The sequence below is a fragment of the Ambystoma mexicanum genome, chromosome 12 (genome assembly GCF_040938575.1).
Source record: "Ambystoma mexicanum isolate Mex_15411 chromosome 12, UKY_AmexF1_1, whole genome shotgun sequence".
NCBI classification, from domain to species: Eukaryota; Metazoa; Chordata; class Amphibia; order Caudata; family Ambystomatidae; genus Ambystoma; species Ambystoma mexicanum.
Genome location: NC_090936.1, coordinates 850,459,992 through 850,475,584, shown reverse-complemented (window position 1 = coordinate 850,475,584; position 15,593 = coordinate 850,459,992). Strand labels below are relative to the sequence as shown.

The following is a 15,593-nucleotide window of genomic DNA, read 5'->3' as shown; positions in this document are numbered from 1 at the left end:
GTGGTAGTGGCAGAAGGAGGGAAGGGATTCACACCCTTCCCTACCTACACGACTGGCTGATCAGACCTTGTTCACCCGAGCAGGCTTTGGAACATCTCAACAGCACCCACCACTCTCTCCACAGACTGGGCTTCTCCCTCAACTTCAATAAGTCTCAGGTGATACCTTCCCAAAAGCTGCAATTCGTTGGAGCAGTCTTGGACTCTTCCTCAGAGAAGGCTTCGGCATCCGATTTGAGGGCTCATCATTTTTCGCAGATGATGGAAATGTTTTGATATACCCAACATTTACCCGCCTTCGATTGTCTAAGGTTAGTGGGCCTCATGGCATCCTGCATTTACCTGTTGCCAGAAGCCTGCATAATAATGAGGTCCCTCCAGTGGGCCCTTAGATCCCAATTGTCTCAATTCTCTGGCAGCATGACAGACCTTCTTCAGGTTCCGAGCATGGTCGCGCACAATCTCCTGTGGTGGGCATGCAAGGAGAATGTGATGATAGGGGAACCTTTTTAGCAACCGGAGATAACAATAGTTACGGATTCCTCCCTGACGGGATGGGGAGCCCACAAAAACAATCTCACAATCAGCGGTCCTTGGTCTCCAATGGAATCCAGACTACACATAAACCTTTTAGAGCTGAGGGCTATCAGACTGGCGCTGATGGCCTTTTTGCGATTCATGCAGGGGAAGAATGTCTTGATAATGACGGACAAAACAGTCGCCATGCATTACCTCAACAAGAGAGGAGTTGTAGGGTCACTACCACTGTGCAGGAAGGCAATGCAGCTCTGGTTTTTGGCACTGCAAAATGAGATCTCTCTTTCGGCCGTTTATCTAGCCGGAGAAGAGAACACAACTGCGAATTCTCTGAGCAGGCAGAGCAGTCTCCCATGAGTGGCAGTTAGCTCAGGAAGTTGTGGGAAACATGAGGGTATTCTCGCTCCTTCTCCCCCTGCATCCTCTGCTAAGGTGGCCAGGGGACAGCTATCGCTGTTGGATCCAGAACCTAGGGGTGGACAAGCGAGGGAGGATCACCTGGCTGGAGGATCCTTAGGGATTGGGAGTGAGGTATCCACAGACGAGAGTAAGGGAAGTAGAAGAAGTCCCCGAAACTTTTATGGGAGATGTTGGTTCCATCATCCCTGATCCAGGCCTCATTAACTCCGATCCAAGGGAGGGCAAGAAAGGATTTTATTATAGTAAACTAGGTGGTAAGAAAGATCAAATACGACAAAGACATGGTATTAAAGAAAGTATCCATTCATCTTCCACTACTCTAGATCACAGGGAATACTATCAAGTCCCATGCTTGTATGGCAGTATGTTAGGGGTGCATCTCTTGAGTGATCTACCGAGAAGGAAAACTATCCCTTTAAAGAAAGCCAAGGCTAGAGGGTGTTTCTAAATCCCTTGTGCGTCACCTACTAATGTATCAATAAATAAATCTAATCTAAAATCACATTCCATCTACCCCTCCCCATTTTCAACAAATACTGAGAAGAAGATACAACCAAGAACAGTGAGGATTATCCATAGGAAAAGTATTCGGAGGCAGGACACAGCCTAGAACAACCTACCACTGGTCTGTCCCATTAATAGAGTCAGGCAGGGTGAGGCACTTTATTCTGACTATTCACAGCTGACTCCACGTGACTCTTTATACCAGTATAGAAGGTGTGTTCAGGGAAATGCGTGTTCCCTTGGGATGTGTGCCGGTCCCAAGGGTGTCTGAGGGGCAGGTGGTGAGACCCTGACCTCGACCCAAACCCATTTGACCTGCTTGCCGGCCCTGTGCTACTGGTAGTGAGTTTCTTGACACAGAGAGAAACTCAGTCTCGTGCGGGTGGCTGGAGCAGGAGCTTTGTTGAAAGAAGAGCCTGGTGAGCCACAGCGGGGCGAAAGCTCGAAAGCAGTTAAAGAAAGCAAAGCGAAGCAAGAGTAAGGTAATAGCAAAGCGAAGCAAGCAAAAGCTGGAAAGCGGTGAAAGAAAGCAAAGCAGAACGACAAAAAAGGTGTGCTAGAGGTGCAGAAGTAATTAAAGATAGCAAAGTGCACTGGCGGCACAGAAACAGCCTAGAGTGGGTGCGAGAGAGATCCGAAACCGAGAGAGACAGCAAAGAGACAGTGAGAAGGAAAACAGACAGTCAAGACAGGGTGCAAGCAACCCGAAAGTGAGAAAGAGAGTGCAAACGCCCGAAAGAAATACAGAGATTGCAAGATGCATGTTAAAGGGAAAATGAAGGTGCAAGAGAGCACAGTGAGAAACTGAAGGTGCAAGAGAGCACAGTGAAAAGTAAGGAAAAGTGTGCAAGAGGCACAGAAAGGTGGAAAGAAGGTGCAAGTGTGCACGACAGAAAAAGAAAGTGTGCAGGAAGCACAATCAAGTGGAAAAGGACAGAGTGCAAGAGGTACAGAAGAGGAAACGGTGCCAGAGAATAAGGAGAGGGGTTAGAGGTCATAGTGGTTGTGCCTGGGAGGAGCAAAGAAACTGGCATTCTCGAAAGTCTCTGATACTACCCTCATGAAATAACTGTATAGTGAAAGGTTCATCCTGACAAGCTAAGAGGAAGACAAGAACAGAAAAGAAGGAGAGGGATTGAGAGAATAGAATGGTCGCATCTGGGAGGAGCAAAGAGCCCGACTTTCTCGAAAGTCTCTGATACTACCCCCATGAAAGAACTGTACATTGAAAAGTACATCCCAAGAGGAGCGTTTTGTTTGTTTGTTGTACTTTGTAAATAAGGGCCTATGCTTGGGGAAGGGAACCCTAAGAGGTCCAATAAAGTCATCGTTGATCTTTGCGGAGAGAGGCCTAGACTTGGGGAAGGGAACCCTGAGGGGCCTAACAGGAACTGTGTCTTTTTATTTGGAATTGGAAGGATCAACGCTTGGAGAAGGGAACCCCAAGAGACCCAGAGACATTGTGAACGCTATTAACCTACAGCAAGAGCCCTGCGTGGAAGGTTCCAAGGGCAACCCTTTTGAGTTTAACTATTTTGAACTGGCAGAACTACACCTATTGGTAAGACTACCTGAAACCAACTATGGTTTACATTTTCTTTTTTTTTGAGTCACCATTTTTCCTTTAAGAAGACCCCCCTATCACATTTGGTTTAAGAGTGAGGGCAAGCATAGGTTTGGACACAGACAACCTTTGGATTTGGATTTATGGACATCAACGGCCCTTAGAAGCATCAGTTGAGGTAACAATCCCCTTAGAGTTATGGCCAGGTAGGCATTACACCAACCCCACAAAGTTTGATAATAAAGGTTTCAAACTGTTATTTTTTAGTCTGTGGCTCTCTTGATCCTGTGCCTGTCTCACAAAGTCCTTCTAGAGATCTTCTACCTTTGGAAAACCCCTGAAGTGGATCTGTACACGTCCAGTATCAACAGGAATTGTGACCTGTTGTGCTCCAGGGAATTTCCACTGAGAGGAGTTCTTGGAGGCACGTTCATAGTGGACTGGTAATTTCCACTGCTATATGCGTTCCCTCCAGTCCCCGTCATTCCTCATGTTATCAGGAGGTTGAGGATGTTCGGGAAATCCATGATATTGATTGCTCTGGATTGGGCCAGAAGGACGTGGTAGCCGGACCTTCTGGATATGTCCATCTGCCCTCCAGTTCGTCAATCTCAGAGAGCAGACCTGCTTTCACAAGAGGCCATCTCCTCCAACCCTCAATCTTCATGCCTGGTTTCTGAGAGGTTCAAATACAAAAACAGTAATCTCCCTGAAGGCGTTCTGGAGGTGTTGCTTTAGGCTAAGAGGCCAGCAACAAAAGCTTTATACTGCTGCCATCGGAACACGTTTTGCAGCTAGAGCTAAAAATATTGATCCTTTTGCTTGTGACACTCCTACTGTGCTGTCTTTTCTGTTGCACCTGGCCTATCAGGTGCTGCAGGTGACTACTGCCAAAGGTTATCTGGCAGAGTTGTCTATCTTCAAACGTACACCAGAACAGGGCTTGTATTTTAAGGTGCCCATTGTTAACACATTTCTCAAGGTCTAACGAACATCTTCCCACCGGCCCCTTTCATAGTTCCATCCGGGGATCTTAAATTGATTTTAACATTCCTAATGGGAGCCCCATTTGAACCACTCCATTCCTGCCAGCTCAGGGTAATGACTTTAAAAAGAATTCTGTTTGCTATCACTTCTGCTTGCAGAGTGAGTGAGCTTCAGGCTGTATCGTGCAAACCCCTTTCACTGTTTTTTCTGCACCTCCTTCCTTCCTAAAGTGTTGTCGGAATTTCACCTGACACAGAAAATATCTTTAACAGATTTTTATCCACCTCCTCATCCTTCTAAGGAAGAAGAGAGGTTACATCGGCTGGATCCTAAAAGAGCTTTTAGCTTCAACATAAGCAGATTAGCTAATATCAGACAAGACAACCAACTTTTTCTTGGCTATACCAGACATAGATTTGGTCAATCAGTGACCAAACAAACCTTATCATGGTGGATCATTCTGTGTATTTCAGAAATGTTATTCTTTGGCCAGGAAGGATGTCCCTGATAATTTAAGGTCACATTCTACCAGAGGTGTGGCAACTATTTCAGCCCTACAAAGAGGAGTACCGGTGAAGGATATCTGTAAGGCTGCAACCTGGTCATCGTTGCACTCCTTTTCAAAACATTACTGCCTTGATTCCTTGTCGGGTCAGGACGCCAGCTTTAGGAAAGCTGTTTTAGACAGCATTAATCAGTAACAAAATCCACTGGTCCCACCTCCATTTACTTACTGCTATGGGAGCCTATCAAAGATGAAGAATCCTTGGGAGAACATAATCCATTAGAAGAACAAATTAATTACCCATCATAATGTTCTTTCTACTGGATGTTCCTCCCACCGATTCCTTATTGCCCGTCCGGCCGACCCGGCTGGCTGTGGGTGAATTTTGCTAAGATTAAACCTTCCCCTTTTTCAACGCCTATAGGGTTTTTGAATCCTTATGTCAGCTGTGCAAGAAGAGGGGAACAACTTGAATAGAGGCAACAGGCTTGGTTCATGCTATTTATACCAACGTTGACGTCACGTCCGAGTGCAAGGAAGGAAGCCGCGGAGGGACTTTGATTCGATGACACGCACAGTGCTCTCTGCTGTCAAAAAGTCTCAGAAGCAGAAAGCAGGATATCGATATATTAATGATGAGGAATCTGTGGGAGGGACATCCAGTAGAAAGAACATTTCCAGGGATGAGCCATTTGTTCTTCTGCATATAAGGGTGGATTCAGGTGCAAAGCTTGGTTGGATTAAAAATACTGTACCTGTAATAAGCGAAGTATCAGGATAAGCTGCTCTTACATTTACATTTCCCACTATGTCATACATGTGCATTGAAAGTGCACTGTGTCTGTCATCATGTGACTTTCACTGGCAGGCCACATTTCTATGCACAGTCACCCTGACATCTATATGTGCAGTGACTCCAACCAAGCACAGAATGCAGGCCAAGGTGTGTCCACACTTGAAAATACTTCCAATATTTACAGCCCTTCCGTTAACTGTCATCTCTAGTCACTTAGCTCATGTCATATGTCATCAGTGACAACATCACATGAGAAATTATGCAGAGCATCACCTGCAACCTCCTCAACTTACTGGTAAATACCGGCCATGGGGAAACATTTTTGACTGTATTTGAACATATAGAACACATGCAAAATACCCTATTTTACAAAGGTCTGAAAACATTTGTCAAGTATGCTAAATAATGGTTGGGGAACTTGCATGTAGACCTGAAGGCATTTGGAGCCCCCTGGCGATATATCTATAACAGTCAATGTTTGCAGATGAGGTGGCCCCGCTGGGGCAATAAGGGTGAGATAAAAAATGGCCATGCATAATGAGATGGAAGGTCTGGAGAGTCATACCATTATACTATTGTATATGATGACGTTGCTGTGTTGTATTACTAACCTTGTGTGACATGTCAATGAAGATCTCAAGATGTCTGTTATTTGTTGTCTCAAAATAAAGTTTAAAAAAGAAAATTGATAATAATGGTTGGGGAGCTACCGAAAGTTTCTCTTGCACATAGCAATTGACAATGTAGATGCAATATAGGAGAAGTCTGGAAGCTTTGGATCACCAGAGGTTTTACATTACAACTTTCACTAACCCTACCCAGCATAGGCAATGGTGAGGATACATTGGAGTCATAGTCCAAAACCTGTATTAGAATGCTTCAAACCCTGGCACTAGAACAACTTCAATTTTGTCCATCCAGATTACTATGTGTCCTCACAACATGAAAGTGTTTTTTAATATTGTTGACCCTTGCAGGCACCTGGCCTGGCTTTTACTATTTTACATGATCTAGGCCTACCATTTGATTTTTTTTATAATGACAGTAAATTGTCTGCCATATTTTGATACGTTGACTTCGGAAACTGCCCTTTATTATGTATGTTGCACTCTTTAGTGGACAGATGTAAAGTCGTAATTGGAATACACAAATGTCTTCTTTAGATAGGTGACTTTTTTTAGAACAGAGTGATAAAGGTACTAGTATCTCAACGTGAATGCCCAATCCATACAGAGTAACTCTGATGTACAAGAATACCAGGGTTGTAAATGGACAGTATTTTTAAATGCAAACTCCAACCAAGCTTTGCACCTGAATCCACCATTTTATGCAGAAACATGCTTTATAAATGATGCATCTCTCTTTCTTGCACAAGTAATCTGCTGTACCAGTGATATCACTCATGACGCCATAAGTGACGTTACATGTGATATCATCAGTTTCGTAATTTGTGATGTCATAAGGGAGCTTACGGGCTGCACAATTCATGCCTCATAGTTACAGCAGTATAGCTTCTAGCACCTGCCAAATCTCAGGGGTTTTGTTGCATTATATCTGCACCTTAGCATCACTTCAACTAAAAGTTTGTCACTGAATTTCAGTGAAACAATCATGCTAGATCATGGCATACTTAAGGTTAAGTCGAATTGTCTATGGAGTGTCAGAAAATAACTCCTGAATGCTTCCAGGGAGGATAGCTCAGTGGCAATGTGCTCGCTTTGGAAGCAAGACAACACAGAGCAACACAGGTTCGATCCCCAGGTCCGCGCTTAGAAACCTCTGGGTATTAAGCACGTTATAAACGACCTATTATATCATATCAAATCTGAACAATTCCTCGGTATAATTTCGAGGCAGCTGCCCCTGCATGGACATTTTCAGAAATGTTCATGGATGCCTTCAATTTTTTCTTACATACATTTTGCTTGTTTTTTTTAACAGCTTTTGACATGGGTTTTTTAATGGAGTGCCTGAAAGATGACAGAACTTGCTTTTTTGCCAACCTGTGGCATGCACCTAAAAATGCACAATCCTTGAACACTGCTTTCTATTGCTGAAATGCTACGTCTTGTACTCTATTGCTGTCTTTGTCTTTTGAATCCTCTATCTCTTGCCATGTTGCTTTACTTGTCTACACTTTTTATGTTCTTTCTTTTGCTTACCCTTTTGTTTCGTTTACATTTCTTTTCTCAGTTCTTTCATCTTGCTGTTATTTCTCATTTAGTCTTTACTTATGTTTTCTGTTACTTTATAAATCTGCCTCTACTCCTGCTCTTCTCCCCTTACCCTCTCCCCGCCTTGCACTAACCACCTTTTCAAGCACTTGCATGGTAGGATTGTCACAAGGCCAATATAACTGTTTTTATTGTTCTACTTTCTTGATTCCCATGTCCCCCCCATCTTGTCTTGTGGTGCCTGGAAACACTTGTGTATAGGCGCCATATTAATCCACAATAAAATATATATTTTTAAAATACATCTGTCACTGCACGAATCCCGGTTCCTACCACAAAATCTGTATCTCTGCTGCCACGGCTTTTCAGTGATGCGGCCTTGCTCACTCTCTTTCTTGCTGCTGCTCTTACAGAATGAGGAGAGGAGACAAAACAGACTGACTACCCCTCTCTCTAAGGTCTTTCGACACTAGAGATACAGGTGCTAAGGTGCTGTTATATGAATCTACAGCGATTACCTTGTAGGAGAACAAATTATTGAACAGAAACCGTTGAAAATATAAAGATATAAATCACTTTAATAGTTGGTTTAAAACCACATTTTTTTAAAAAACTATACATTAATAGGCTTTTTCATACATCACTCATACCTTTCATACCAATTCATTCATTCTGTAACATAAGGGTTCGGCAATTTACATTTTCTTTAAGCATATTGGTTGTTGGTAATATGCATGACATTAGAAAAAACACAATTGGTTTTTCTGTAGGTCGACATATGTTACAGAATGAGGTACTAATATGAAGTATGTTACTAATCTAGTTTTCAAATAAATTGCAGCTATAGCTTTGTGTCTAGTAAATACTACCATTGATGCTTAACGTGTCTTCTAGAGGTTTACTTTTGCAACATTTGTGCAAATTCCTAGCCACATATTTAATGTCAGATAGGTATATTTGTGTGGGTCCAGTTGGCTTGAAGAGCCAAAAGAAGCTCCTCTTAGCTGTTGGTGTCCAATTATCCAGACTCTTCTTTTTTTTTTTAAACACTTTATTAAGTTTGCAATGAACAACAACAACTACCAATAAAGTAAGCAATGTCTCACAGTAAAGCGTCACAACTTATTTTACAGAACAATATAAGCATCATACATCTTCTAAGCCCTATCCAGGAGCTAAATAGCTACCAGCAATTTCAAACCCAGTACGAAAGGTTTCACTGCATTATGACATTCCGCCAAAGTGAATCCCTCCCAGCTCCAGATGTATCAAAGCATTGGGTGTACTCAGTGGAAGAAAGAGTAACCTTTTCATAAAAACATTTTTTGTTTTGGCTAATTTTGTTGCTTTATAATAACCCCTTGATTTCTGGCCAGTACATCAACTCAGCAACAGCCTGTGTACTATAAGCTTCTAGCACAGGGGTATTGATAATGTTTCTAAATGAGTTTGAAAATCGTAAACTAGCTCAACTTTTTTCCCTTATGTGACAGGGTCATGATCATGACCCTGTCAAGAGGTGGGGGGGTTGACCCTTCTCACCCTGCGGCAGCAGCCTCACAAAAACAAAGGTCAAAACAAGTCCTGGCCAGATATGTGAAATTGGAGTTGAAGGGTCACCAGTCTCCGATAGCCCCAGTGCAGAAAATATTAACCCTGATACCACTCATTAACCTCTCAAGTAAGTTGAACTATACATCAGGCCCTAGGCGTCTGTGTGGATAAGGAGAGTATACCTTGATGCATACATAGGAGGGACACACCTAGTAGTGAGGGAAGGAATATGATGAATAGAGAATGAGCATGGGATTAGTGATAGTCAGCAAACATATAAGTATACACATTGTATAACCTGCCTGTGCTCTGCCTATACATTCGGTGTTTGTGTTCCATGGCCACAGTCCTAATCCTAAGGGCGCTGACCTCTGCCCATTCATCAAGGTTAAAGTCTGCATATACAGGACTTCCACTATATGTTGTGGTCATGTTCTTAATGCAGTACATGGTCATTGTCATTGTCCATGCTTACTGTCCGCATACAAGAACAGCAACTACGGCCACAGCCAATTTATGGGCCAAATGTATTGTGTAACCTCTTTGCATAGCATATTTCAAGCGTTGTTATATGCATATGATGCAATTGATGATGTCATAGTTGTCATCGGTGATGTCACTGATGTTGCCACTTGAGATGTAAGCTGTAATGTCCTGTTTGTCATTCTGTGCAGTGCAATATGGGAGTGTGAGTTATGGTTGTGTAGCTTACCAGAAATAGCAAATGTGTACGGTTTTTAGATGTTGCACTGGAAACATAACGTCCTTTCAAATAAAATGTTTGCATGATTTTTAAAGTCTAAGCTTAACCATAACATCACTGTAACAGTTTCATCACTGACTTTCTCTATCTATCTATCTATCTATCTATCTATCTATCTATCTATCTATCTATCTATCTATCTATCTATCTATCTATCTATCTATCTATCTATCTTTATATACTCCTCCCTGCCATACATTTTTAAGTTTTTGATCGAAGTGTGGTTGTTGTGCTCGATTGTTTACCTCTGCAATAATATTTTTCCCTTTCAGGTTCACAACAGTCCTTATTGTCAAGGATCAGTATATTCTTGTTCCCGGTCAATCAGTATGTTTTTTTCAAGCCAGGAGGAGATAGTTATTTCTGGTCACGAAGTGAAAAAGGGTGGTAGCCGGTAAGCTATTTGCTAACTCATTTAAGCAGCCTATCATTAAATGCTATTAAATGTCATGATCTGCAATGGAAGCAACTAATGCACAGACCAGCTGGGCCCTGATACCGAATTTCCAATTTGCTGATAACTAAAATAATAGTCCTCTTACATAGGTAAGAAAGCTTTTGCCTAGATTCAGGTTATTAATTTGCCATTGGCATGCTGCTCTATGTCCTGGAAAATGTATGCTATAAATAAATAATGATTGCATTAATAGCAATTGATGTTTTACTCTTTTTCAAAGAATGTGTAGTATATATTGTCAATGATCTTCTTACTAATGTTTTTATAGTCAAATGTTTTAAGTGGTGATTGCCAGTATATCATATAGTTAAATGCTGCTTGACAGCCTTTATATTGCTTTTTGTTGAAACCGCAACTATATTATAACCACAAAATGAGCCCCCCGGTCTGGAAAAAAAAGCCGGTATTTCCGTATACAGCCACGTTTCCAGACCGAAATACTCCAAGTTTACCAGTGGGGTTTGACTGACTTACCGCCAGCCAAGAGCTGGAGGATAATCAGTCCTGCACGGCAAAAAACAGCCAGTATTTCCGGTCCCGGATTAACTGGTGCCGGAAATACCGGTAATTCCCCCATGGAGTCCTGTGGGACTCCGTGGAATGGGGACTGACTGCCGTTGCTAGCACCTGTACTATCCCGGTGATACCAAAATATCAGGTGCCGGTAATGGTAGGTCAGTTTCCCGGTATCCCACTGGAATTATGGGCAGGATACTGGGAAACCTATAATGCCCCCCAATGATTCTAATGGATTGCGTCCTCCCATGGATTACTCATCTTCGATATATTCTTCCTGTGGGAGAATGCCAAAAATAGTTCCATTTGAGGAGCGAATCCTGGCATTCGTCATCTACTTCATCTAAGAAGTCTTTGAGGAAGTGGGTTCCCCATCATCGTGCCAAGTGCTCCTGACAAAGCCACAAGGTGTATGAGTCCCATCCATCCTGTGTGCCCAAAATCGCCAAAAACCTTGACAATTTCTCAAGAGCCCTTGACGCTGTCAGCAGCTGTGTCGGCTGCTGCACTCTTCGGCGTCATGTCTGCGCCAACCTCAACAGCCCCCTAGACATCGCCAGAAGAACAATCTTTGACTTTGTGTTTTTTTCTGAAATCCAGGAAGAATGTCATGGGCTCGTTCAAAAGCATTTTTGACCAGGACGACCATGCGATTCCTTTTGGACTTGAGGCATTTGGATCAACTCGAGTACTTGAGGAGTTCCAGTATGAAGAGGGCAGGCTAGCTGAATTAGCACAGAATCTCAAGGATGCTAGTGGGCTAAACATTACTGCAGAAGTCGAATGAAAGCAGTCTGACCCTCATGCCCGTCCTAAAGTGGCTTACAGGAAAATGATGACAAAATACACAGATGCTCTGGGCTGGGAACCCAGTACCAAAGAGGTATCAGAATATGAGCCCACAGACATCCTTGCCAAAGGGACATGGGTGGAACCTGTGTTGCCTTTCCATGCACCCTAAAATATCCTCTGTTGGAGCTATGGAAAAACCCTGCTCAGTACCAGCAGTGCACAAGGATCTTGTAAAGAAATATAAACTTGCATCTTGTGACCCAGACTTCCTCTCAAGACACCCCACTCATGATAGCCTGGTGGTTCAAGCTGCAACTTTGAGTGCTAAAACATGCTATTATCCCTCTTTTCCCTGACAGGGATGACAAGAGGTACAACACGCTATCTAAGAAAATCTTCACCTCAGTCAGCATGGATCTAAAGGCCATTAATGCAACATGTGGACACGCCAAATACATGCACACCTTATGGCCAGTGATATCTGAGGTGGCAGAGCAAGTTCCTGATGGAGCAATGAGGGATGGAGTCCTGAATATTGTGGGAGATGGCAAAGAGGCCGTGTGCCAATCACTCCAATCAGGTTTAGATGTAGCAGAATGCATTGGGAAGCTGCAAGCTTGGTTTCACTGAGGTTTTCCTGGCCCAGGAAGTCAGGGTTCACACAAGATGTGCAATCCAAGGTTCTGGATAAGCCTTATGATGCATCTCATTTATAATGGCCCTAAAGCAGATGACAACCTGGAGTAATTACAGGCATCGAAGGCAGCAGCAGAATCACTGAGAGCTGCCCACCCAACCCACATCTCAAAGAGGCAAGCAACCAGGTGCCAGGCAGGGCCAACAAACATTTTTGAGACCATCCATGGGAAGAGTAGGTAAAGCTCCCCAGTCCACAACCACTTCAGTCCCTTTCAGTGCAGCACAAGCTTCAAAACCACTTTGAAATCTTCTCCCATCCTACTCATTCCTCAGAATAGTGCAATATTAGTATGGACGCATTGGAACGGCAAAGGGTCACCCAAAGGCACTGCCTTCCCTTTCATTGGCATCCACCGGATTGTCTTCCTCCGGTTTGGACACCCTTAGTTCTGGATCCACTACTACAGCAGGAGATTGTCTGACTGCAGCAGAAGTGTGACATAGCACTGGTACCACAGCCGGAAAGTAACAAAGTGTAGTACTCTCTTTATTTTCTGATCCAAACGAAGGACAGAGGTCTGCGGCCCATCTTGTACCTGAGACGCTTAAACAAGTTCCTCAGGAAAGGCCAAAAGCCTGGGGCGTCATCTTCGACTCCTCTCTCTCCTTCCTACCTCACATTTCTGACCTCACTAAGAAGGCCCACTATCAGCTTCACCTCCTCAGAGGCATCCTCCCTTTCCTCACCTTCCCCCAGGAACTCAATTTCTCCAGAGCCCTGGTTTCTCTCCAGGCTGGATTACTGCAACAGCCTCTTCCTTAATCTTCCTCTCTCCTCCCTCCGCTCTCTTCAACTAATCCAGAATTGGGGTGCAAGACTTATCATTAGCCTCAAGCCCAGGGACTGCATCTCTCCATCCCTAAAATCTCTCCCCTCCCCCTCCCCCATCCCTCTTCTGTCTTGTGGCGCCTGGAAACACTTTCTGCTGTATAGGCGCCATGCAAATGTTCATTAAATAAAATGTGTTGTTGTGCCATTTTCTATTTTCTGCTCTACACTTTACCTTATGACAACTTTAGCCAATACTGTGTGTGTGTGGAGAGTTAATTATGCTCTAACCTACAGGGTATATGACTATTATTGACAGTGCATACACTGAAGTAGACTTATTACATATATACAGTTAGAAATTCTAATCATATTTTACATTCAAACCCAATGTATTTAGTTGCAGAAAGGGAGCAACATTTGTAAATAGGACCAACTGTGTTTTTCTTAAACACTGGGTGTGAGGCATCTATGTTGTGAATTCCAGATTAATGAGAGACTATCAATTAAAATGTTATTTTAAAGATTTACAATATGACAATGCCACAATCAATAAACCTCCTAAATTCCTAGCAATCTCTCAGCGACCTACAACTGCTGACCAATTGACAACACACTATATTGATCTGCTTAGACGCAATCGCCCTTGCCCTGTCAATATTAGTAACGTCAGACGAAGATCTCGACAAATGAGACACCAGCTCCATCTGACCACTCGACCTAAAATAACTATAAGGAACCTTTCTCATTATGGAAACGACTACCATAATACTAACAAAAATTGTAATCGCTTCACACATAGCAGCACCAAGGCTACCAGCGGTAGCTCCCCTGCTAGCACTCGGAAGGACGTCACTTGCGTTGTTCCTAGTGCCCTAGCCTCACTGCCCTCACTGGGCACTAATTCCTAAGATGCTCATGACCACCTTAACTCTACACTTACACCTAATGCAACAACCAACTATCCATCTATAGACTTACACATAACCTCGAAACTTCTTCAATCAAGGTTGCACTTATAAACGCAAGATCACTCTTGGCACATGCGTTAGACATAGCTAACCTTATCACAACTAATAACCTGGAACTTTTAGCAATCACTGAAACCTGACTCCACACAGCAGCAGGAGCAGCCCTCTCCTTGGCCATCCCAGAAAACTACACAATCTTCAGAATGGACAGAGAAGTATCTAGGGGCGGAGGAGTAGCCTCCATTGCAAAGAATCAGCTTGGCCTAAGGGAACTACCTCATCAACCATTCCCTTCGGGCATACTCCTCACTGTCAAATTACCTCTCACCGCCACACGTACCATAACTATCTATCTCATCTACAGACCCCCAGGTCCAACCTATGTTGTCAAACAGCTCCTCACATGGAACACCAAACCAGGCTCACACATCTTATTGCTAGGTTACTTCAATCTAGGCTTTAATGACGCCAATGATGACAATGCATTAGCCTTAGCCAACACTATCACTGCATTAGGTTTCTCGCATTGTATCACCAACCCTACCCACACCAGAGGTAGAACACTGGATTGGCTGGCAGACCTTAATTGTAATACCAAGATCCTCTCCAACACACATTGCCCTTGGTTAGACCATCACGTTATCACCATCCAACAAAATCCTCTCTCAGACCCCTCCTCTACCTTAGCACCTTCAGCCCTCATGAGAAACAAATGGAAAATTACTGCTAAGAAACTACTGCCATTATTGCTCCCCATCACTAACTACACAAATAACGCTAATCTGGACCCATCCCTGATGGTTGAGCTCTATAATCAAACCTTACTAGATGCTGTAGACAAAGTAGCACCGTTAAGTATGTGAAAAGCCAAACCAAATGCTCACCTGAACACATGGTATACCACTAATCTTAAAGCCATGCGCAGTACCAAAAGAGCAGCAGAATCTAACTGGAAAAAAATACCCCAGTGAATTGAATAAAAATAGTTTTAATATCGCTTCTAATAAATACAAAGAAGCCATCCTCCAAACTAAAAGTGACATGAACAACGAGAGAATCACGAAAGCAAACTCTGGTACCAAAGAGCTATTTGCTATCTTTCGAGAATTAGAATCTCCTGTGCCACCTCCAGAATCTTACCTTAAAGACACAACATGGTGCACTAACATTCAAAAAGCCCTCCCGGATAAAACCTCCTTACTACAAACTAAAATTGAAACTAAAATGTCTAGCCTATCACCTGACATACAATTCCTGAACAATGATACCTTACCGAACCCTAACACTCAATTTGATTTTTCCCCAGTCTCCGCTACGGAAGTGACCAAAATCATTTTGAGCCTTAACCCTTCCAAATGTCAGGGGGACATTTGTCCAGCCACAGTCATCAAAGATTCAGTGGAGGAGCTTGCTTCTTTCATCACCTCACTAATAAATGCCTCTTTCGAAAACAAGTACCGTCCGGACTAACCTCAAAGATGCCTGGGACCTCCCACTACTTAAAAAACCTATGCTAGATCCTAACAACCCAACCAACTACCGGCCCAAAACAACAGTGCCATTCTTACTTAGAATTCTGGACAGGG

The 15,593-nt window shown here is 43.2% G+C and overlaps 1 protein-coding gene across 1 annotated transcript in view; it reads left to right on the top strand.

Annotated features, from left to right (window-relative positions):
• Positions 1-15,593, top strand: part of OTOGL (otogelin like) — a 1,792,821-nt gene that overhangs the window by 288,323 nt on the left and 1,488,905 nt on the right. Inside the window, exon 7 of the mRNA XM_069629328.1 lies at positions 10,076-10,197. Within this exon, the coding sequence (XP_069485429.1) occupies positions 10,076-10,197 (122 nt within the window). The remainder of the gene's footprint in view (positions 1-10,075; positions 10,198-15,593) is intronic.